The sequence below is a fragment of the Plectropomus leopardus genome, chromosome 2 (assembly GCF_026936395.1).
Source record: "Plectropomus leopardus strain MGB_pleo_1.0 chromosome 2, ASM2693639v1, whole genome shotgun sequence".
Taxonomy (NCBI): domain Eukaryota; kingdom Metazoa; phylum Chordata; class Actinopteri; order Perciformes; family Serranidae; genus Plectropomus; species Plectropomus leopardus.
In genome coordinates this window covers 12,569,734-12,595,048 of record NC_142177.1, presented here as the reverse complement: position 1 = coordinate 12,595,048, position 25,315 = coordinate 12,569,734, and the positions used below count along the sequence as shown (strand labels likewise).

General features: G+C 40.7%; 2 protein-coding genes across 2 annotated transcripts; both read right to left on the bottom strand.

Moving 5' to 3' along the window:
- Positions 1-8,162: 8,162 nt before the first annotated feature.
- Positions 8,163-11,593, bottom strand: camk2n1a (calcium/calmodulin dependent protein kinase II inhibitor 1a). The gene is made up of 2 exons (XM_042498417.2): positions 10,801-11,593; positions 8,163-9,951 (listed from the first exon to the last, which is right to left on the bottom strand). The coding sequence occupies exons 1-2, from the start codon at positions 10,967-10,969 to the stop codon at positions 9,878-9,880; spliced, it is 243 nt and encodes an 80-aa protein (XP_042354351.1). The 5' UTR covers positions 10,970-11,593; the 3' UTR covers positions 8,163-9,877.
- Positions 11,594-13,264: 1,671 nt separating this feature from the next.
- Positions 13,265-23,087, bottom strand: LOC121948490 (trypsin). Its single transcript, XM_042493892.2, has 5 exons — positions 22,621-23,087; positions 19,457-19,616; positions 17,195-17,336; positions 16,127-16,393; positions 13,265-13,760 (listed from the first exon to the last, which is right to left on the bottom strand). The coding sequence occupies exons 1-5, from the start codon at positions 22,676-22,678 to the stop codon at positions 13,590-13,592; spliced, it is 798 nt and encodes a 265-aa protein (XP_042349826.1). The 5' UTR covers positions 22,679-23,087; the 3' UTR covers positions 13,265-13,589.
- Between the last annotated feature and the right edge of the window lie 2,228 nt (positions 23,088-25,315).

The following is a 25,315-nucleotide window of genomic DNA, read 5'->3' as shown; positions in this document are numbered from 1 at the left end:
AAGTAACTTATTAAGTATGTATTGTGACAAAGCCATTTGTGGGGAACTAATTCATTAGGTATCATACGAACTGTTGTATTTGCATTCTTGTAAGATATCATTCAAATAGTTGTATAAGGAAAATGCTTATCTTTTCAGACCTGGATTATAGCCCCTTGGTCAGTGCTAGGCCACACAGGTTTCCCATCAAAAGTAGTAATTGATGGGTGCAACATCTTCCTGACAGTTTTAAACTGCTCTGTAGTGACTTTCTAAGGGTTAGGTTACGTTAGCCCACTTTAATGAATGTTCACATGCAAGAATTTGCCAGCGGATCATTTGAATAATTCGTTCGTGAGTTCTTCTATAGTAATTTATAGTAATAGTGATATCAAAGACAAGTTTGTATGGTTGTATTTATCATGAAGGTGTGGGAAAGTAAGACGTCAGAATCCGTGTGTTGGGATTCACAGAGCCCCCAGGATTGAACACAGTTTCAGTCCCAAGGTCGGCCAGGCAACCACGAGCATCTGGAACCAGCCTCCCTCCTTTCTCTGGGGAAAACCCAGCTCTCACTAAACCCAACCAATTCACTCAATAAACAGCTGGATTATTACATAACACAAGGTGGGGGCTAAATAGCCCTGAGTCCTTTGAAAAACCTGCAAAAAGATTAAGCTAGACTATTCATTCGCTCATGCACTTTGGAGTTCAACAGTCATTGACAATCACAGGACAGTGTTCATTCATCTACCAGGTCCAAACAGCATCAAGGCTGTCAAGCACCAGCTCAACAATTTTCAATTCCTTAATAATTTATTGATGGCGGGCAGTCAAATTGCATATCAATAATGTAGAAGGGCTCAGTACAATGTTGATACAAAACACCCTTTCAGTCGGGCTCATTCATGCTCACAGACCTGCAGACATATGTACTATGTTTAGTCCCACGTGGTCCGGGACTGGCACATTGCATGAATCCAATCTGCATCAGTGAGCTGTGTAATGTTAGTTGATGATGGAGCGGCTATAAATGCTCCTCATGCTTTCCTTTGTGATTCTGTCTTTGAAAATGCATGCAGGGTAAAGTCCCCAGAGGTTAAAAAGTCAGCTTTTTATTGGGTGAGGTGGAAGCAAACAACATTTACACTTCAGAGACACTGATATGAAGGGCAAGAACAAATAGAATACTGCATTAACAATATATTAAAATAAAATCCATTCTTTCTCCTACATTATCTCCTACATTTTACCATTTAATGTTGCATCTTAAAGAATTTTTTTTCTGTGAAAACCTGTAGAGACACATGCGACTTTTTTAGCGACACACTAAAGACCACCTCTGCTCTCGCTCAATTAGACAGCTATATTGTGTGTCTGGGCACGAGCCAATCACGCATGTAGGACAAATTAAGTGACCAATGGCGGATTTCCATCTAGGTCAGCATCTTTTATTCAGGAGGCACGCGTACACAGTTACATGCCATCCCGCCCCGGGGGCCCTGCAGAGACCCACTCTGCCACCGAGAGATGGCCCACCATTTTGTTCTGTTTTGAAAATGATCTCCATGCATGAGATTAGCTGGGGGGCCCACAAGCTCTTCCCTTTGTTGTGCATCCCAGTTTGGATATTTCCCGTGTGTATGCAGGCCGTGCATGCATGGTGCCAGGCTTGCATTTGCGTCCGTGCATATGCTTGAGTGTGTGCTTTTAATGGGGTTTTTTTATGCGCGTTGCAGGGGCGAACACGATCTCGATGGAGACATCCGATGCCCATTCTGTGTATGAAACTGTAATGCGCTGCTGCTGAGGCTTGAGGAGGACGCTTATAGCATCTCAATCTGTCTGCGGTGTTTACAGCAATGCACACTTTACAAGGAATACCCTACACATTCATACATATAGTAGATGCCTATGAGGAAGGTAGAGTCATGGGTAAAACATTTGTTAAGGTCACAAGAGGCTCTGGACACTGGAGCCTTTTTTTCTTGAACTGTTCATGACCCCTGCGCTGGTGCACTGCGCTCTAATGCATGGCTAATCATTCACTTAAACACAAGCTTTTGCAGGGACGTGTTCCATGGGAGGAAATGACTGCATCAGTTGGCGTTTGTGGCAGAAATCAACATCCAGGAGGTGATAAGTGACATCGTACTGAATCTACGCAAGTGGGCACGCAAGTATGTAAAGTTGGTGATGAGGCTTTACGATGCCACTGCACCAAAATGTAAAAAGCTGTCTCTCTCAGCCGTTGGTTTCCCTCCACAGACTTAAAGCAGCAACAAAGCAACTAGGCAGAGAGAGAGAGAGAGAGAGAGAGAGAGAGAGAGAGAGAGACAGAGAGAGAGACAGAGAGTGTGAGAGAGAGACTGGGGATGTGGTTGCTATAGTAACCATCTGGTGGGTCTGAACTGTTTCTCCTTGGCATTCATTTCATCATATCGAGCCTCTGTCTCTCTTCCTCTCACTTCCTCCACTCTCACTTTTGTTTATCCCTCTCTTTTCCTCCTTCTCTCCCGGCTCTGCATCTCTCTTATCTCCTCATCTCCCTCTCGTGCCGCTCTCCCACTCTCTTCCGATCTGCCTGCCTGCTGCCCTTCCTCCTCCCTCCCTTCCTCCCTCCTCCCAGCTCTCTTCACTTTCCTTGGAAAACAGCGAGAGAGAGAGAGAGAGAGAGTATTTAATGTTAATGTGGAGTGCTCCCTGTCTTTTTGGCCATTTGGCCATTTTTATAACTCTGTCCTGAGAGTCCCATCTGTTAAGCCTGGACTCTTAACCTTTCTTTGAACAATGCATGAGGACAATGTGCACAGTGGCAGAATTTGGGTGGCGTTCAGTTTTTCGGAGATAAGTAAAAGCTGGACGGATATCTGAGAGGGGACTTGCTTGAAAGATTGACGTCATCTGCAATCACGATTTAGCTGCAACCAAAGTGGGTTTTACCATCATATTATAGGCAGGCATTTCTTTCTGGTCAAACACTCTGATTCAGCTCTGTCCAAACAAACTTGACGTAAAAAAGAAACCCATTCGCAAGCAAGTAGAATATTCTGGTGTGGAGTCTAAAGGGATAATAATTTATTTTTCCAACCAGGACTAAAACCACAACTGCATTTCCCTCTTATCAGCTGTCGCCCTTGTAAATTCCCAGCAGAGTCTCAATCAGTGAGAGAATACCTGATCCCAATGCCAATTGAGCTGGCCCACCAAAGATATGTGCACACATCTTTGCACGCACATCTGAATAAATGCAATCCACACAAATACACATATGCAGTGGAATGAAATGCAAATGTTGCCTCAGCCATTTGCATGCTGTACACATTCTATTACTGCATCATATAAAGCCCATTGAGGAAAAAGAGGAGGTGGTTTTCCCAGTGAGTGGTTCAGCATGTGAGGTCACTGCGGGTATTTCCCTGCAGCGACACAAAGGTCAGATTCAGGAGTCTACACGAGAGGCTGGATTTTTCTCAATGACAATCAAGTGCATGTTTGCGTGTGTGCAGCTAAGAGGGAGCTTGCAGGGTGTGGTTTTCCCCTCTTATATCAGTGACCTACACTGTAAATTCTGATAAGCTGATTCTTCTTTAAAAAGATCTATTTATTTAGTCGTTTATTTGCAATTCAATTTGTTTCGGTCTGTAACCAGTGGGAGGACTTGGAATAAGGGTGTGTGGGGTATGTGGATATGGCAGATTAGGGAATGAGTTACCAGAACTGATCTGTTTCACGTTTCACATGTCAATCAGAGACCAGTTTCTTCTGCCATTTCAGTCCACAATGTCCACAATACTGGTGTAAAATCAATAAAAAAGATTTGAGAAACAAAGGAAGAAATAGAGGAAACTGATTGCCTTGAAAAAAGTAAGCAACTATAAATATTCTTACGTTATATTTACTTTATATTGATTTGTTGGTTTACTTAAAAAAATGCATTAACTTTATATATATATATATATATATATATATATATATATATATATATATATATATATATAAGTTAGCATAAAAATGACAAGTGAAATTAACTTGTTTTTTCCAAGTTGGTCTAATAGTGTTTGACAAATAAAGTAAGCACAACAAAAAATGATTAGCTCACAGGATTATTTTCATTTGAACAAAAGGTCATTCTGAACATCTAGAGACAAGACCAGTGTTTGTTCAAAACTAATGAAATAATACAATCAAAACAAACCCCCTATAAAGCTTTGAAAAAAGCAACAATAAAACCCACTTAAAATAGAAGAAATTTTCAGACGAAATCTTTCTCTTTGAGAAATACATAAAACTGTCCTATTAAGTCTGACTAACTTTGTTTACTTAAAAACTTAAACTGCTATAACTTGCAAAGAACAAGTCAAGTCACTCATCATTTTAAAGTTGGAAGAACTTCGTAAAGTTGAGTAAAAACAAATAAAATATAAGCAAACTTAACAATTAGGAATGAAATAAACAGACATTTCAACTAACAGTTACATTTACTCACCTTTACCACGGTTATCGGTTTGCTAGATTTATGAAAGTAAGATCAGCTTGTGAGTTTACAGTATATGAAAACTCTCATCCTTCTCTTTTTCACTTGCCTTTTCCACTCCTTTGTGTTCCTCTTCTTCTTTCTTTCTCTTCTTCTGTCAGAGCTTATGTAACCCAACAGCACCCCAGATCTTGACTTCTGTCTGCCCCCTTTCACAGCACCAGTAATTAGCCTCTCATCAGTCTTCACTACAAATTCCATTTAACACAACATTATCAAAATAGTGACTGACGATGGTAACAGAGAGCTTCCCACAACATAAATACCAAAAGGCCTAATAAAGGATCCCCGAAAAGTAATGTTTTAAAAAAAGACAGAGAGAAATATTAGAAAATTATCAAAAAGGGGAAAAATGGCCGATACACAATAAAATACACAACACACATGTACTATCTTCTCTTTCTCTTTCTATAAAGATAACATAGCACTGAGCACCACCTACGTATGCAGCTACTGTCCAGCAGTTTGTGTGATAAACACATATCCTAGATCTTTATGTTTATCTATGAATAAGTGTTGTGTCTGTCAGCTGGATGGGTGCTATATTATCTAAAATAACCGAGAAATATGTTTTCCTGGATTATCAATCTGTGACTGAATGTGTGAGGAGGCTGTCAATAAGGAGGGGGATGTGACAGTGAGGAGGCAGATCTTTGTGAAGTTGACTCATTTTGACACTCATACCTGTTTATCAAAATATTAGAGAAGGACAAATTAGCGAGAGAAATTTGCATGGATATTATGAAATAGATGGCAGATTGAGGCTCAGGCAGAGTTGAAGATGTTTTGTGATGAACTTTGTTCATTGTAGCTGGGCAGGGCTCCTCTGTCATTATCGTGGATTTTAACAGGATTGTAGCCTCTCAGATATTATTTGAAGCACGTCACCATGCAAACTTGTGTGTACCTTGAAGCTGCGCCTCAGGTCCTTCAGTCCTACATTTGATAAACTTTTCTTTTCTTTTATTTATCCTTTGGCATATTTCTATTTTCTTATCAAAATGTACATATAAAGGAGCATAGCTTACTACAGAAAGGTTGATTATTTGTGAATCTGTTAATCAAACACTGACTGTGTGTAATCACTACTGTTGCCTTTGAACGCCTCCGAGTATCCTTTCATCTGCACGTTTCATTCTTTCAGCTCCAAGCCACATTTGATGCACTGCATCTATTGTAACTTTTTAAGTGTTTTTTAAAGGAGGTAAAGGAAAACAAAAACAAAACAAGCATTTAATTAATATCTGAGACCTCACCTTTTCAGACAGACACTAACAAAAAGTAAGGAGCATTATAGGTTTTCCAGCCTGGTGCACAGCTTCGAAAGCACAGGATGTTCTAAACTGCAACAGAGAATCACCATCAGTATCTTTATTGTGGACACTTATGGGCAGATTATGAGACAATGGGCCCCTGGGCACCGATATGCAAAGGGCCCCACCATCTCTCCTACTTCGGAGCAAGACACACATAAACTCTGTGGTGGTTTTGCATCTCTGTGTAGTCATTATGCATCCTTTGGGAGGTTGGTGTCTTCTTGTGGTTGGTTTGTATAATTCTCTGTGTCTTGGGGGTAATTTTTTGTCCTTTTTGGAGTTTTGTGTCCCTTTGTTGTTATTGTGTGTCTCCTTGTGGTTATTTTGTGTCTTTTCAGAGTCATTTGGGTCTCTTCAAGGTGATTTTGTGTTTTACTGAGGTAAGATTGTGTCTGTTGGGGTAATTTCGTGTCCTTTTTAACATTTTGTATCTCTGCCGGCAATGTCATGTCCCTCTGGTGTAATTTTGTATCCTTTTTATGTCTTTTTTTGGTCATTTTGTGTTTCCTTGAGGTCCTTTTGTGTCTTATTGACATGTCTAAGGTGTTAGATAATTTTAGATATATTATTAGCGACTTTGTGTTGTATTTTAAGTGATTTTGTGTCTCCTCATATTTTTTTTTGCCAGTTTTTTGGGCATCTTGTGTCTCTTTGCAGTGCCTTTACATCTCTTTGTGGTCTTTTTGTGTCTCTTTCTGCTTGGTACGTGTTACTTTCAGTGATGTTTTGCTACAGTAATCCATCCATGATCCAAATTAAAATGTTTCATTATAGTAATATCTATTTAAGTCTTGCTACAGGTCTGCAAACTGTTCCCTAGTAAAAAATAGAATCACCTTAGGTTACTAGTTTTATAACTTAAAAAAATCTCAACTTGATATCCACCAATTGACATAGTACATAGATAAAATCATTCATACTGTCAGAGGAAAAGACTACAACTCTGCCATATGGTGAGACTTAAAATCTTGACACTGTTGAAGTGTTGATTTGACTTTGTGGTCCCTTTGAAGATGCATTTTGAGACATCGTTAAAAAAATATCCCATTGAGCATCTGTCAGTGGTGGCATGTGTTCACCTCTTTGCAGTTTTTCTGTATTTGGCACTTTGTCATTGCGACTATTGGGACGCAGTGTAATTCGGCAGCCTTTGTGACTGATGCATCGGCAATTTAACAATTTAGGTGGTGACTCTTTGGTCTCTTTAAGTTTATAATTGCCATACGTTGCTTTGAAACCCCACTCTTCCTTTCAACGCTCCGCTGAAGGTGACGCATGCTGATAATAGGTATCACAGTTACTATGAGTCACATAGTAGAGTTAACTGGTCCTTTGTAGTGGTGATTTACTATCGGTGCTCACTATGTGGATTTCTGGTGTATGTGTTGCAAACACTGCAAAATGATGTAATGTAGCAAGGAGGAAAGTTTGAGAAATCATGTGGACAAATACAACAAGAAGAACAGCAAATCCCTCAACTGACTGAAAGGCAAATAATTGTATACATGCACCACAATTGAGGCTTTCAAACTGATAATTTCTGCAGTACTGCTGTAATAAGTTTTCATGATTTTCTGCAGTATGTTACAGGTGAAGTCTTACAGGTTCGTTGTGTGTGAATGCTATCTGACCATGCGTTTAGATCACATCATGCCTTTATTGCAACGCTTTGGATGAAAGGATCCACCACACAGGAAATCATAGCCAATTACTCCCTAAATGTAACATCCTCTCACTCTGTGTGAGGGGATAGGCTGTTACTGCAGTAGGCGCCATCGTCATGCTTGACTGCCGTCTTGGAAGAAGGGACTATTTTGGCAGGATAATGCGGTCACGCCACTGAGTGAATAGGGGGGTCTTGAGAGAAGAGGGCAGAGATAAGAGAATGGAGAACATTCCATTAAAGATAGCGATGCTATCAAGCCAAGGCTCAGGGAAGACTATTCTGCACCGAAAACCCACCGCAGCACCCATCGAGTGCAAGGTGCATCTGTTACCATGGTACCCAGCCCAGGCAGCCCCTTTCATGTCTGTCAAGACTGGGGAGGGAGAGAGACGAGCAATATGTTAGTCTCGCCTGCAGTTGGAGCTGAAACAGACATGTGTGTTTGGTGCATGTATGTGTTCCCAGCACACATCCCGGCGGTCCGGGGTTTAAGATGTCGTTCGCTGACAGAGGCTCGTCACACAACATGAATCATTTAGTCACCACAGCAGAGTTGGAAATGTCACGTCTCATCAATGTTCCTCACGCCTCGGTGGTCCCTGCACCATTTACATCTCTGGCAATGGAGTTAAAGAGAGGACTTGATTAAAGAGAGGAGCTGAGATTTTTAGATGCAAACAGACATTTATTGCATTGGGAAGCAGTGGTGTACATTTTTCCCCCCACAGAATCATTTGCAATACTGTAGCACTTTATGAGATTGTAGTCTGTTGCACAGTCGTTCGAGCCGAGCGTCTCAACTCTAAACAAATCAAAACAAGAGTGGATTTCAAATTCTTCTCAGGATTATTTGCTCTTCTTTCCTGCCATTGCACTCTCTCTGTTCCATATCTGATCTTTCCAAAGAATGGGATGCTACTTCTCACAGTGGAAAATGCTGACTTGACCTCCTTGGCAGCCAGATAGGCAATCCAATAACAACAGGGGAAACTGTACAAAGACCATATCCAAAAGTCAGCCGAGCTATTCGCTAGTGTCTTCATCTTTCTGATACAAAACTATATTTTTGTGTTTTTGCTACAGTTTTCAAACAGTTTTTAAAAAAAACAAAAAGCAACATCAAGTACATAATTCCTTAAATCACAATCAACACTAAACAGTAAATAGTACTTTGTCATAATCTTTATTACAAGATATTAGGCCACTGTACAAATCAGTGAGAATCGTACAGTACAACGCAGAATTAAGACTGTTTCTCGAGGTTTGTCATTCAAAGCTGTATACGAGGTGCTTCAAGAATACACAAGAGTTTCAGAACTTCTGCCGTGCATGCATGATTTAATATTTGCCATGCATGAGTTGGTATCTCAGTGTTTTTAAGAAAGAGCCCTAAAAAATGGCGACCCCAACAAAACAGCTGAATCGTATGAGTTTAAATGTATAAAGCACAAAAAAAAAGAACAAGTCGTCTTGTACAGTATTATCCCTCATGAGATTTGGCACACACGATAATGCACAATGCAATATAAATAGTTTATCAATAGGGTGTGTACAGTCAAGTTACAGTATCAACCAATCCAGGTGAAAGCCTGGGAAGCTTACAAACAGGTGGGAGGTACACGGTATATAAATGACTCTTAGCTGCAAAGTATGGTAACAAAAAACACTCAGGCAACATCGAGAATTGTTAAGTGGAAATAAAAATGTCACTCCCATTCACTCAAAGTTTTCTCAACATACAAAAGAACACTCCCTCGGGCCTTTAGTCACTGCAAAAGACATATTCCAAAAGATCAATAAATAAAGTCTTCAACACAGAGAACAAACCAGTTTACCACTTCCCACTTTGTGCAAGAAAATATGGGCTACCCTTTCCATATTTACAAACTCTGTTATTCGTTTGCCCTCGATCAAAATGAAGAGCAGAAAGAATGGTACCATTGATTGATAAGATATAGGAGAAGTGTGTGCTTTAGTTTTTATATTAGATTTATTTCTGTATCCTGTCCCTGATTTCTGCATTTCGACAGCGTCGCCTCCTTCCTCCACCTCGCCCCCCTCCCCCCCCTTGTTGTCTTCTCCTGCTTTTGGATTTATGGCGAAACCCTGCAATCGAGGGTGTTTGTGTGAGTGTGTTTGTGTGTGTGTCAGGGGTGGGGTGGGGGGTCCACCTGGGGGTCTCCTTCACTGCCATCTCCCACCCCTGCCAGTGTGTGTCAACCGGATGGCCATGACTGACTGGGAGAGGAGGGCGTGGAAGTGCTGCTTGCTGCCACATGAGAGAAAGTGCTTATCTACAGTGTCTTTGGATTAAAATTGGTAAATATCGCCATAAAAAATTTTCAAGAGTGTCTTTTGGGGGGTGTTGAGCCGAGTGCTCTAAGCCTCTGCCGGGGTCTTCTCTGTTCCATTTTTCAGCGCTTCGTCGTCGCCATTCTCATCCTCAATCACAACTGTGGATGACAGGGGGAGAGAGTTAATGAGGGAGGCTCATCTTGGTGTGGCGTCTTGAAAATTCACCACCGACTGACAGGAGGGCATTAAAGCCCAAAACCATTAGCACTGCGCTGTATGAGCAGGAGTGGTGTGTGTGCAAGCATGAGAGAGTAAGAGTGTGCAGAAAAAGGAAAAGATAACCATGAACGTGACTCCGCTGTGTGTGTGTGTGTGTGTGTGTGTGTGTGTGTGTGTGTGTGAGTGATGCACGTTAACGAATGTGCACGTCTGATTTTTCTGCGTGCATCCTTCTCCTGCACCTACAGATGCAATTCTCATATGTTTGCCATGTTAGTCCATGTTGTGTCTGTGCACTACTGTACGTGCAACTGTGCGTCTGCCTGTGCATGCATGTGCCACCACAAGCCAGCCTCAATTTTCAAGGACCATCTCATGGGTGTCATCAGGAATGCAGGACACACAAAAGCCAAAACACAAACAGCTGAATGCATCATGCAAACACACAAGATCATAATTACAGTGCATACGAATCTCAATCAATCCAAGCATTCATTTGGGGAGGGGACAACTCTGTTGAGAAGCATTCAGAAGGCATTTAACAGCACGCACTGCGCATCCAACTTGTGTTGCAATGCGAATAGAATATTTAAAAACCCATACATCCCACACACATGCAAACAATAGGTAATGTCTCTGATATCACGCTCCACTGAAGACCATGTCAAGGCAAAGGTGTTGCCTTTCTGGCTTCACACGGAGCCATCCTTAATTGTGGTCCGCTGGTAACCTATGTGCGCATTCAACACATCACCATACAAACGAAAACGCCTTAATTATATCATTACCCCGTTTGCTCCTGCCTATTTGTCCGAGTTTCGGCGGACGTTTGTTCTGTGATCCATTGAAGAAGTTGTTGGTGTCTTGAAGACGACAGGTGAAGGAAAGGTGTCCCTCGTCGCCCTCATTTCCATAATGACTCATTTTTTCTTCGTTGAAAGGCAGCACTTCCGACATCTCCAAATGCGTCTTTATCACCAAGGCGCACAAAGTGAAATGTAAAAGCTCGTCGCCAAGCTTGAACTCGGTAGTCTATAACAAACAAAAGCGGGGAAGAAAAACAATGCTATCTGCTGACACGATCTAGCCCTTTCTGTTTACCCCGAAGACACGTGTCTGTCTCCGTAGGTACGCAACAGAAATAACAGTAAATCAAAAAATGTCCTCAATTTCCCCGCTCGTGGAGCTTCGGCAACATTATTCAAAATTTCCAGAGGTTTGTCTCCCTCTCTCTCTCCCTCTCTCTTTCTCTCTCTCTCGCTCGCTCGCTCGCTCTGCGCGTATTGCTTTGGAAATGGAGGCGCACGTACAATAGAGCCGTGGAGCGCCCGCTGGTTTCGAGCGGCTGAACCCGTCTCACGGAAAATCTGAGGAAGAAATGCAAATTGAGGAGCGATGCAAAACACGGATCCCGGGGAGACCTGGCGAGGGAGCTGTACCGGGGTTTTCCGGTGCAGCCCAGAGAAGCTTCCAGTTGGAGTCGTGGTGTACCAGTGCTCCACTCTCCGGGATCTAGATGCAATCAAACAAATGGCGACTTTATATTCTGAGATGGCACATGAATGTGAGCCAGTGCAGATCTGTGGGAGACGTCGTTTACGCGCAACTACTCGACGAGTTAGAGATGTCAGATCTTGCAAACTGTGTCACATTTTTACAAATTTGGCGATTAATTTGTTCCGCGGGGGTTTTGAGCATGACATGTATGTCCATCGAGCAAGAGCTCACCAGAGGATGGCAGTGTTCTCATAGGCTGGGATGTGACTTTTGGCCCCATGGCGCACTTCCAGTTTAATACTGAGGGCCTGCTTTCATCTGTTCTCACCACAATTTCGAAAGAACTATAATATCAATGTGGAGAGGTTGGAGATGCTACACTTGTTAGTTTTATTTGATGAATAAACCTGGAACGGGTTTTCTTTTAAGCAATCCATATTCCAGATCTGATGATGTTCCAGGTTTTACTCCATAAAGTATCCCCATAACATCATACTGAGGTGTTTTCAAAAGCACAGTTTGACATTTAGTATATAGACATTATAGACATACGGATATTGTCCACACATTCTATAGGATTTAGTTTGGGTACATTATGGCTTTGAGTTGTCAGATTATGGGTGTAAAGTTACTAGATCAGAAATCTGGTTTGCTTTGTTAAATGAAGCCCTCTGGGATTATCTTTAAATTGAGACTCATTACAACCCACTGCTGTCTGCAGTGTTTACATAAATCTGTAGGAACAGTGCACAAAGGGATCTTACAAAACATATAAAGAAAAGGACACGAAGCAATGGACGAGTATTGAGGCTTCACATAGACGTATCCTTTCTCAAGAGGAACTTTAACCAAATAGCATTACACAGACAATGAAATGAAAGATGATATCTGAGCCTGCAGCTGAAGTAACTTTGATATGCCGTCGACTATTCATTGAGGAGGTGCAGTCATGTAACACCTCGTCCCTGTGGACTGAGAAAGGCCATGATTTTTATTAAGGGCTCACCTTTCATATCAGAGCATCTCAATAACGATTCTTTCAGTGGTTGTATTGTTATCAGATTTGGCCTTTTGTATTGATTATTTTAATTCATTTGAGCCTTAACAAATCTGCCAATATTGAACATCATTCATACACAAGGAAATATTCACTGTTAGCTCTGTCAGCACTGTGGATGCCGCTGGCACCAACAGCGTGGCCAGGACTGCCAGCCCTCACCGCTTCAGCCAAGACACCTCCATGTTTGCTTGTGACATCAGAGGGGAGAGCCGTGTGCAGGCAATCGTGGAAACAGGCTCTTAATGTTGTATACACCACTCTCATATGTCAAGTGTGTAGGATTTGGGGGCATTTCATGGCAGAAATTGTATATATTATTCATAACTAAGTTTCCATTTGTTTGTAATCACCTTTAAATCAGAAACTTGTTTTTTGATACCTGAGTAAGAGTCATTTATATCTACATATGAAGTGGGTCCTCTTCAACGGAAACCATCAGAAGCCCAGAGCGTACAAACCAAACACTGGCTCTAGATAGGGCCATTTTCATGTTTTTTTTGTCGCCCATCTTAGTTCTCTTAAACACTTTGCACATAGGAGAAGTTGTACTTCTGCAGTCACAGCTAAATGCCACCAAATCCTACACACTGGACCTTTAATGGGCAGAGATATACAAATTCACAAAAACTAATTGATGACCAATTAATGCAAAAGTCAAATTTAAAAATCACTCTACACATTCACCATTCTATTGCCATAAAATAGTATTTTATTTTTTTTACAAGTTATTAACTTTTTTTATTACTGGATTATCCTACATATACAGAGGGCTTATTTAATGCCCACTGTGGTGGATCCTACAATCACTGTAGCAGGCAGAGACCAGCTACAGCTAGATAATCTGAGATTATGAGATGAGTCACCATTATACTGGTATTGAAAATATTATCAGAATAATTACAGCAGTGGTTCAGAGGAAGCTCTTTTCCAAAGAACCACCTTTTGTCCATGCTGGCACAAACATGTTCAATGGAGGCATAAATAGCTGCTTTCATGATCTCAGTTGTATCATAATCTTCCTCAGTATCTGGAACAGCGTAGGGGTGACCCGTAGATGGTTTGGTCTATCCATCGGCGGAATTTGGACACAGCAGTGTAGACTCCCGGAAACTTAGGATCACCACAGCCGTTGCCCCAGGAGACCACGCCGTAGACACAGCCCCTACACACCAGCGGCCCGCCAGAGTCTCCCTGCAAGGACAAAAACACCATCCATCATTACCATGTCACAATGATCTCAGTTTCTCATAGTTTACTGTAAAGCCATTTTAATGTCCTTGATTGGTGTTGCACTAGTTTATAGTACAAGAAAGAAGCATAGTATATTAATTATGTGTTTCAAAAGGTCCAAACATATTTAAGAGTACAATGGGCAATTTTATCTTAAATTATAACATGTGACTCTAACAGTGAAGAACATCCTACATATAAAACTGAAAAATGTATACGTAAAATGTCAGAAAATGGCATGTAATGTGCTTTTATCATATTAAGTTTTATCAAGTGAAATGTCCAAAGCCACATGAGTATGCATGTGAATTTTATTTCATTTTATTTGTAGTGTAATAAACCAAAGTGCCTTAAATGTGTTTTTTGTCACTCTAAAAACCCTTATTTATTTATGTTTTATGTGTAAAATGTCTTGAAATCACGTGTGCCTGCATGTGAGTTCATCCTATGTTAGAGATGTTTCACGAATGTGATTAATTCATACGTATATATGTCAAGGGAGATTTTTCACAATACAAAATAAAAAAAACAACAAAAAGCAGCTATGAGAAACAAAACTGTCATCTCACTGGACCATTTGGACTGGATTCATCAAATCATAATCCCTTGCTGCCACTTGGAAATGCCAACACACAAAGTTGCCCACTGCAGGGTTAAATATAGCACATTTTAATTAGTCATTCAGCTCTTTACCTACGGCAAAATATAGCCTACTGGTATATCACACATTGAATTTCATGTGATTTCCTTCTCACATCAAAGGCATGATACTTGCCTTGCATGGTAGAAATAACCAAATAAGAGCATGCTGTTGTCTGTTGGCTACAAATGGCTGTGATTCTAGCAACACTTTCAGTCCTGGTGCTATCTCAGGGTTGCTTTTCTATCTCTTCTGTAACTATCATAACTACAGTAACTCCTGTAAGTGGACTGCCACGTCTGCTTAATAAAAGCTTGTAGTGTGAACCAGTGCTGACATGATGTATCCTCATACTGTCATGGGAATTAGCTTCCCCAAACTGTATTATTATTTTGCTCTAATGTGAGCTGATGAAAAGAGGATGATCCTGGACTATTTGATATGCACTGGGGATCAAGACCAGTACCTTTTAGAATTTATTATCACTTGCCACAACAACGTCGCGACGGCTGGTATTGTTCTCACCTCGTGAGTGTGTGTGTGTGTGTGTGTGTGTGTGTGTGTGTGTGATCATGGCAAAATGTAATTCTGCAGACACCTATTGTAACATGAACTACTACAAAAGCGATTTTCAATGTTTTATCAGAGGTCTATCTGTCTGTCTTTGGACAAATTTAGCATCACAATACCATCACAACCATGTAATGTGCAGTCACAAGGCTTTGCAGGTGTGTAGTTGACATCAAAATGAAGGCTGGATTTGTAGATGAGTGGTCCAAGCAACAGGAGTGGAAGTAGGGGGGTTGAAATTAGGGAAGGGGTAAATGGTCCAACCACTTTAAGCCCCTTCCCCAAATTCATTTTAGGGCCCTGACACACCACACCGACAGTCAGCTGTTGGGCTGACGGTGAGTGTCTGTCGTTGTACTTATTTCAGTGTGTCGCATACCATTGGCACTACTTAGCCCCTGTCAAGTGTTTTTCAGTCGATTAAGCATGTTGAATCGCATTGGAAATGATGTCTGTTGGTGAATAAAATCACTCTGACAGGCAGTTCAACTCAGTGTAAGAGAAACCAAAGTGAATTAAGCAAACAGTATAAAAGGCCAAGAGGGTGTGACATCACAACAAACTTATAATATCACGCAAGATTTTTTTTTTTGCCATTGAGCTCTTTAGCAGAAATGTTCTTGTCTATGTTATTTTTCCGCTAGTGTACAGTAAACATCATTTGATCTTTTAGTATCGGGTTGTGTTTCGTTAATTTGCTAATTGCTAACTAGAGTCTTGAATACATTCTGTTGGTCTTTCAGGTTCTCACGATGGATACAGGCTGGCACCGCCAACAGGTGTGGAGAGTTGTTTCCTGTCACACAGACCAGAACGCACTCCAGTTGACTGTTGGATGTAGTATTTGCTATGTTTTCAGTGCACTTAGCCTTCATCACCACTAGTTTTTGATGTTGGTTTTGTGTGTCTGGGCTTGTAAGTTGTGGATCGCTGTATCACAGCTGGAGTGATCCCATCTGGTGATGGATTTAATGGCTTTTCAAGGTTAAAATTATCATGTTGTCACAAAGGGACTGATTGGGTGACCACTGCTGTGCAACACCCACTTGTCTCACAACTAAAACTATTTAAAATAATTACTAGCAAAAGAAGGTATGAATGTGTGTGTCTTCTGTACCTTGCATGCGTCTCTTCCTCCAGTCCTGTAGCCAGCGCAGATCATGTTTGTTGTGACATTTCCGTTAAAAGACTCGCTGCTGTTACACCTTGCAGTTGAAACAATGGGCACTGCCACTGTCCTCAGGGTGAAGGGGGCCTGGCCTCCACCCAGATTATTGTATCCCCACCCGGACACCCGACACACCAAACCTTCGACCACTCCTGTCCCCTGCCTGGGGAGTGGCGCCAACGACACAAACCTGTTAAGCACCATTGGGGCCCGCAACTGGACAGAGGAGAGTTTCAGAGTTGACACAAGAAGAAAAAAAAGTAGTACAACTATCCTGTAAAACATTCAAATATACAATATTACTCTGAAAATTAGTAAAGTTTCACTAATGCAGCATCGATTTTTGAGGGGAATCAAGATTAAGATACAGTCCTTCATTGATTTGGAAAAACAAAGCATGCAAATAAATTCATTGGAGATCATTCAGTGGGCTATTTTTAACATATATTTTGTTATATCGCTTTGCATACTGAGTCACAAGGATAAAAGGTGCTTTTTTAAAGCTACATCTGAATATTGCAATTGAGTCATTTAGATAATATAAATAGTGTGGTGGTGTGATAAACTTTTTTTTTCCACTGAGGTATGGACTTACATAAATTATCATCCCACCTCTGTGTGTGAAAAGTAATAAAGAAAAGAGATATTATTCCTCTTGATAACAGTACCTATATAATTATCATTCACATGTTTTTTTATGAAAGCGTAGACTGCGCCAGTAGTTAAGCAAACAATCAGAAAGTGTTGTTTTCTTTGCATTTGTGTTGTTTAAACCTTAACACCATTAGTGATGCCAGCTGAAAAAATAAACTGTTGACTTAGAAGAAGACCACTTTAATATCTGTGGTTTAAAGTTTAGTGAAGTATTTTAACAAAACACAAAAAGACAAACTGACAGACACATTTATGTTAAAACAAGCATTTATCAATATATTATATATGTTATGCTTTACAATTTTTAAAGTTTGATAATAACTGTTGCCGAGTGGCTAACCCTTCGCAGTGTGCATGCAGTACCTTAATGAGCATGATGTCAGCATTGTTGGTGCTCCTGTTGTAGAGGGGATGGATGACCAGCCTGTGGGGTTTGGCGTATTGCTCAGTACCCTCAAATGTATTTACGATGTAGTCCCCTGCCACTATCATCATGTGCTCTGCTCTGAAAGACAAGACATTTCCTCTTTTCATCACATTTATCAAAAAATGTAGCAATAAGTGGATCATGACCATTACTGTGCACTTTCAAATGCAGACAGAGGGGACAATTTTTAACACCTTAAATTGGAGCCATCATGATCATGATTTATTAGTCTCTCATTTTCTATTTGTGAAAACATTTTCAGTTTCTTAGCAACGCAATCACCAGAATAAATGTTGGCACCACTATTTCTGCAAACCACTGATATGTAACATTTGTATGTTATGATTTAGCGGATATGTTGCAATTTTAAATTTCCTTTGTAACAATTTAGTACGAAACTGGAACTCAGATGCAGAGAAAAGCTCCAAGAACAGTTTATCAAATCTGAATCTTTATATTGGTGATCTGGGGTCATACACATGTAGGCAGTCAGTTAAGGCAGAAAAATCCACACAGGGAAATCACACAAGAAACAAAGTCCATAAATCCAAGTAAAGTTAAAAACCAGGCAAGCAAACATATGTAAAGAAAAGGCTGGAGAGCATGAACACACTGGGGCGACAATGACAATCTGGCAACTGAGTGGAGAAAACACCGGGCTTTAAATAGACAAGGGCTGATTACTAACTACACACAGGTGAGTGAAACACAACACAGATGAAACACGTGGCAAACAAAAAAGGCGGGAAAACTCAGGAAGTTGCACAAAACACAATGATAACACAAGTCAAAATAAAACAGGAAGTGGACACAAACACATGAACAGAAACTTGACAGAATATCACATCTTTACATTTCAACAATGATGTGGTTAATCTGCAGCTATGTTTAGGCACAAAATCCACTTGGTTATTGTTAAGGAAAGATCTTTTTTTGGCTTAAAATACCCTGTTTCAGTCCCACAATCGCCACTGAAAATGCAGGCAACGAGTCACCAATAAAAAGCTGGTCCAAAAGCTGGCAGTCTCCAATGGATATGATGCCCTGATGCCTCACTAACAAACAACCAGTTTTCTGGCATAATCACCACGAACATTGCCACAAATACCTTGCTAAAAGCCAGTGTTGCTGCTAGAAATGCTGTCAATGTCTGCTGAAAAAGCTACTTTTTCTGGCACAATAGCAGCAGGAAATGCAGTTGTCTGCAGTCTGCAGTTGTCTGCATCTTGGTATCTTGTGTAGGTGTCAGCCCATTCACCGTGTGATGACAAAGTCAGCTCTTATACGTGTAATCAGGACTATGTTACCTTTGAAACGATATGATACTTTTGAACGTACAAATGTGACATATCCATGGATTGAAGAAATGTACAATGATATTTTTTTCTGGCAACTGATATAATTTTAGTTGAATTGAATAGGATATCAATAGGCAGGGAGGGTGGAAATGATGTGAAATGACACACGACAAATCATGACCAGGATTCAAAGTCACAAAGACACAGGTCAACATGATGCCAAAAACGCTTTTCTGCCAGGGAACAATGGCTTACTGTGTGCAGGCAGGGCCAGTACAGTATAACAGAAATACAGCCAATTTCCTGGATCCAGACAAGATCACACTTCACACACAAACACACACGCACACACTGATGATGTGCCAAGGTCAGCTGACTCAACCGCATCTGTGTGCTGTTTGACTTCACAGTGGCCTGTATACAGATTTACTTTGCGTCATGATCAAGCCGCATCATTTTGACATTACCTACCCATAGCAGGATGGATGTTTGCTTTTAGGCATCTGTTGGGACCATCTGCTCACAATATAAAATCATGCCAAGTTAGCTTCTACACAGTGACTTCTAGAGTCCACTGAGAGAACACCAGAAGAATGTCACCGCCTGTGCAAGTGTTTCTGAAACAGTTTCAAATTTACCTTGAGCAAAGCTCATACACCAACTGTAAGTTCACAGTTACGATTTATGAGGGATTTATGTCAGTAGGACAATGCTAACATGTGTTTTGTAGGTATCATGTTTACCATGTTCATCATCTTAAGATGCCAAGATGCTTCATCAGAAACATAAGTGTGTAACCTTCCCAACATGGAAAGCCTTGCAATATAGTGATTTTTTCGCCCCACAATAACAACAAAAAGCATCAACAGCTTCTGGACACCAATTATTGAATAATCTTACCCGATGTTACAGTGCGCTGCGGTCAGCACCCAGTACCTGTGAACCAGTGAGCCACCGCAGAAGTGTTGACCCCTGGTGCTCTGCAGTGACACAATGTATTTGATGGAGTTTGGCGCAGCAGTGTGACCACCAACTATACGGCCCTGCATGAGCACACGGCCTGTATGGAAACAAAAACACTGACAAGACATGGCAAAACAAAAGGAGCGGTGGCAGATGGATTTCAGATGGATTTAATGTTGTTTAAAGGAGCTCTATGCAGTTTTCAGACCATATATATAATTCTAGAGGTTGTCTGCAAATGGCTCTCAACATAGAGGTGGCGGAGTTGGGCTAGCAGCTTATGGTGCTAAAAACTGTGCTAACTTAGCTAATAATTTTAAAAAGGGGGAACTGGACGGTGGACACTACGCTTCCGTAACCACTGCCGCATGACCATAGTGCAGAGCGGAGGCCATTAGCTAGCCAGTGGAATACACACACAGGGACTAACGTGCATTAATATGCATGTGCAGCTGGTCTGTCTACCACATCAAAGAACAGAGAAGCTCAAGTTACAACACGCACACAGAACGTGACACGCAGACAGAACTCTTTATTCTTGACCTAAATGCTCTGAATATCATGTAGAACTCCATTATATCTGTAAATTCCTGCTGATATTTTTGCCTCTCATCTAAAAAGTATCTTTAGTTCTGGCTAGAGACTGTACATAAAGATGGAGGACATAACAGCTCCCAAAATTAAAGCCAAAAAAATCTCAATCGCTCCCTTGAGTCTGGCTGCAGTATAGGTCATCCTCCCCACAGAATGTTAACAAATGTGAGAAACTAAAATCTCAAAGTACACGTGAACATTTTTTTTTCATTTATGCAGTTCTTGACATAATTTCAAGTGTTTGTATTTCTGATAACTTCAGTTTTAGTTAGTTATCTGATGCTATTTAAAAGAAAAAAAAACTGATAACATGATTGACAGCTGAGCATGCCAACTGGTGTACTCGTGTTTAATGGCGCGGATCATGATTGGTCTGACAGGCGTTTAAGTGCGAACTGGATATTGCGTGGGGACATACAATTGTTAAAGTTGTTTAAAGTCAGTGCTTACAAAGCTGATGGAGGACTGACATTGAATCACTTTTCCCAAAACAGACTTTCGTTTTCCTTCTTCTTACAGTATGTGGCACAAATCTGTCAAGTTCATGTCAAAAACTGAAAGGGTCCCTTCATCTAAATACCCCAAACAACCTGCATGTATAGTGACAACTCCCCAGGTATGGATTTCAGTCATGCTTAAAAGTGCATCTTATAAAACATGGAGAGCCATCAGTGAACAAAAGAGAAACATAAAGAGTGAGGCTCCCCTAATCCCCCCTTCAAGCCCATTGACCCGACCTGACAATTAGTGGTTTTCTGTCACCTGGGAGGCCACTCTGTAATGAAGGTAATCCAATATAACCTGACCTTCTAGTGTCACCACCTCACTCTGGGCTCTGAAACTTTAGAGTTGGGCTCTCCCTGTCTGCCTTATGCAACAGCTCAGCTGTACGTTGGTTTCAGGCTATACAACCGGAGACATGGGAACGGTAAAGACTGTTTCCTTGAAATATTTACACATCCTTACTGTAAAAGTGGATGGAAATGCATTTTTTTAAAGAACACCTTTGAGGAGTAATCACAAACTGGTGGCCCTGTAAAACAGAGGAAAGCTATTTCAAGAATTAGTAGCACATTTTTCTGCTTTTGTACCACAATCTTGCATGTTCAAGCTTTACAAATAAGTGTAAAGCAACAATTATCAGGCTAGGCTAGCAGTTTCACCTTGTTTCCAGTCTTTATACCAGAGGACTGAACTCAAGTCACACGACTCATAAATATAATGAGTATAGACTCAAGTTAATAAAATCAAAACAGACTTGCAAACGGACTTGGACATTAACAACTTGAAAATACTTGATATCTTCCCCAAGGCCAACGATTAAAATGTATATTATTTGAAAGTGTGCCACAAATCAATTCATTTCCTGATTCAACATTAACACTACACACTAAAACCCATTGGGTCACTTTGGCACCAACACAATACTGGGTTCATTTTACCCAGTACCTAAGACAATGGGTTGTTTTGACCCAGTTTAAGTGTTTTTGTTTTTGTTGTTGTTGTTGTTTTTACATTACTGTTGAATTATTTATTTAAAAAAAATATTTTGGTTGCAAATCATTATAGACTATTTTAGCTCTTGTTAAATATGTCAGTATTTGTAACAGTTTGTTAAATAGCATAATTATTTATCATGTTAATCTTTTGCATTCACATCATTTAGTATAAATAATAAGACATTAGTGACAGCTTTAAGGAAAAATAACCATTTCTAGTTTGGGTAAGTTAACCAAAAATTAACACTAACGCAGGGTTAAAACAACATATTTGTACTTGGTAAAGGTAACTGACTCAAGCTGGGTCTGTTTTTAGCCCAGAGTTTTTTAGTGTGTATTCATTCCCAGAAAGTCGACACTTAATTCCCTATATGCACTTTGTTTGAATCAATCCAACAGCATCCAATCAAGTTGCGTAGGAGAACCATGAAGAGCTAACATTTTGTTACTTACTTGGAAAAAAATATGCCAAAGATAATTACATTCACTTACCAAAACTACAGACAGGCAACAATTTCCTGTTTTGTTCAACATTTTTTAGAGTTAAACAAATGGTAAGTCTTGGCTAATGTTAACATAGCAAGCTAATGCTAAGCTTACATTTGGTTAAAAGCGTATTATGACTTGTGTGGGACTGGAAACTCAAAGTTTAGGACTTAGGCATTGGCTTGACTTGGGACCTGCAAAACAATGACTTGGTGCCAGCTGTGCTTTATCCTAAGCTAAGCTAACTGGCTGCTGGCTTTAGCTTCATATTTATCACACAGACATGGGAGAGGTATCCATCCTCTTAAGGAGTAAACAAATATGCACATTTTTCAAAATACCATATACATGTCAAAAGTATTAAAGTCATAAAAAAAAAAGTTGCAAAACTTTTAAACTGGCTACTTCTTCAACATGAACCAAATGAAAATCTAAGGCAATTATACTAGAACAGAATTCAACATTTAAAACTGAACATATCATCATGTGTTTTGCTCACTAAACTGAAAAATATGTACTTACTGTGGACTGTCATGAGGTCCAGTAGCACACAACATAAACACAAGAGCAGACTCATCATAGCTGTGTTAGTTTTAGGCCGTTATCCTACACCATACTAGCAGCTAAACCACTGAAGCCAGTCACACAACCAGTGCCCTCTGCTCCCGTCTGCCGGCCCAGCACTGGGCATCCACTCCTTTCTGGAAACAGTGGGAGTAGTGACATCAACGTTTATCCTCCAGTTTTTAATTTCACCCTTCACCATGACACACAGCACCAGGGTCCAACACTGTAGCATTGATTGAGGAGGAAAGAGAGCAACAAAGTTCACCTTCAAAAACTGCCCAGCACCCCTGAGCCATCCCAGCACTATCACAACTCTTTCGCCTGACCCTCCTGACTTGTCGAAAGGCCTTACACAGTTGCCATGGCAACACAGGGTACTGTGCCGAGCGGCTTCATCTATACTGTATCAGCATGCTCTGTCTGTGTCATCATCCAGGCTTATCCGTGCTGAAATGTTTCAATAGCCCACTGTGTGTGTGTGTGTGTGTGTGTGTGTGTGTGTGTGTGTGTGTGTGTGTGTCTATGCGCGCACGCGAATGGCTTTGTTTTGTAGCTGTGGGGAGATTCACATCTGAGTCAAGACAACACAGAGGTATTCTACGCAGCTGAGGCGCACAAGTGTTCCTCTGTGTGTGTATGAATCATCATGTCTGCAGTGATAATAACTCATTATCATTTGCCCGATCATCGTCACTATTCTCATCTTCATCATCATCAGCCTTCTGGCAAGTCAGCATCATCCACAGCATGACAGGAGAATCTCACCTGACCTCCTCTTGTCCCACATTTAGAGCGGGCTGAATAATTGATACTATACCCAGTAGAATGGGAGAGACGGCTTTGTGTGGCCTCCCACCGTCAGGTGTTTCCTGGACCCAACACTTGCCTGACTTTACAGGGGAGCGCCTTCAAACATCAGATTGTTTCTATGTCATAAATATATAGAAAGCAAATATGGGTCATACAAAATCTTTGATTATATTTCAGGCATTAAACTTGAAATCGGTCTTTACAATACAATGGCATTTCTAAAAAGTCTGCTCAACCAAAACACAAAAAATTGATTTTCTCAGTTACCCCCAGTGGTATCGCAGTTGTGGACCCAGAAATTTTCACTGGGGTGGCTAGATGGCACCACTGAAAATCTTGGGGTGCTGCACCAAAACCAAAAGCCATGACTGAATTTCAGGAATTGAGTTATGGGGGCATTGTTTCCTCCATTATAGCTATAAAGCAGAGGTCCTCTTGAGAAAATTGAGCATCCAACTAGGGTTCTGTCATTGAAGTCACAAGCACCTTTAACACAGTTGGTGGAGTGATCACATTTTTTTTGGGGGGAGGGGCTATTTGGCTTTATTATATAGGACAAATTAAGTGTGAAAGGGGGAGACAGATAGGGGATGGCATGCAGCAAAGGGATGCAGGCGGGAATTAAACCTGCGGCCACTGCAGTGAGGACACAGCCTCTGTACATGGGTCACCTGCTCTACAAGGTGAGCTGATGAGCGCCCTGAGTGATCAACTTTTTGACTTGTGTTCGGCATATGTATCGCACTGTCACTTTATAGATCAGCAGGTGACTTTAGATGAGGTGTCACTTGCTTCACAACGGTCCTGTGGCTGCTTCCAATAGCTTTTTGTATTTATTTATTTAGAATTATAGCTACACAATGATTGTATCAGGGTAGCCCTGATACTTGGCAAAAAGTGAATAAGCGCATTGCACATATATAAATTTGTCAACCAGAGAATCGAAGAGAGAGTTCAGTTTATACAGGGTTATCTCTATCTTTGATTATAGCATGAATTAAACCATTGTGGAAGATGTTGTTTATCCCAAATCCATTAGATTTTCCAGAAATATGACTTTATAGCATGTCATATATATATATAACAATGTTAACAAAATAATCACATATTATAATATGAATATAAATTGAAAATAAATTGACATATTGCCCAAAACTATTTTGAGCACCCTTAATGATACTCCATTCACTTCAACTGTGTAGGACTACAGTCTGAACTCCTACAGACAGGCATCTAAATAACCAAGTATTTTGCAATTTGGGTGAATGCACCCCATGAATACACAACTTAAACTTTCCCAAAATTACAAATTTGTGATGCTTTATTAACATGGTCCTATAATTTAGCATGGTGTTGTCTACTGGTTACATTTTAGCGACATGTACTCCTCGTAGACTTGCTAATTATACGTACAGTACATGCAGTTCTGTGCAAAGAATCTGCTTCACTCTCTCTCACTCTCTCTGTCTAACACACAGAAACAAAGGCATCCTGTTTGTCATCTCAGCTTTGCACCTGAGGGAGAGCGTACCACGCTATCACCTTTCACCCTAAGATACCTTGGGGAGAGCAGACTATATGGAGGCTATGAGTTACAGACCAAACGCATCTGTGTGTGGGAACCAAGAATGGAAAAAAAAACAAACTGCTGGGAAACTAAGTGAGAGTGACACCTGGGGAGATGGAAACGGCAGAGAGAGGAGAGGAATGACACTGCAGACAAGAGTCATAAGACAGTGTGCCCCTGTTGGATCGGACTTATCAGTGTGAACACAAGCCAGGCTGTGGCACTGATTTGCCACTTTTGGCTTTGACTGTTTTATGTTGACCCGAGGTCAAC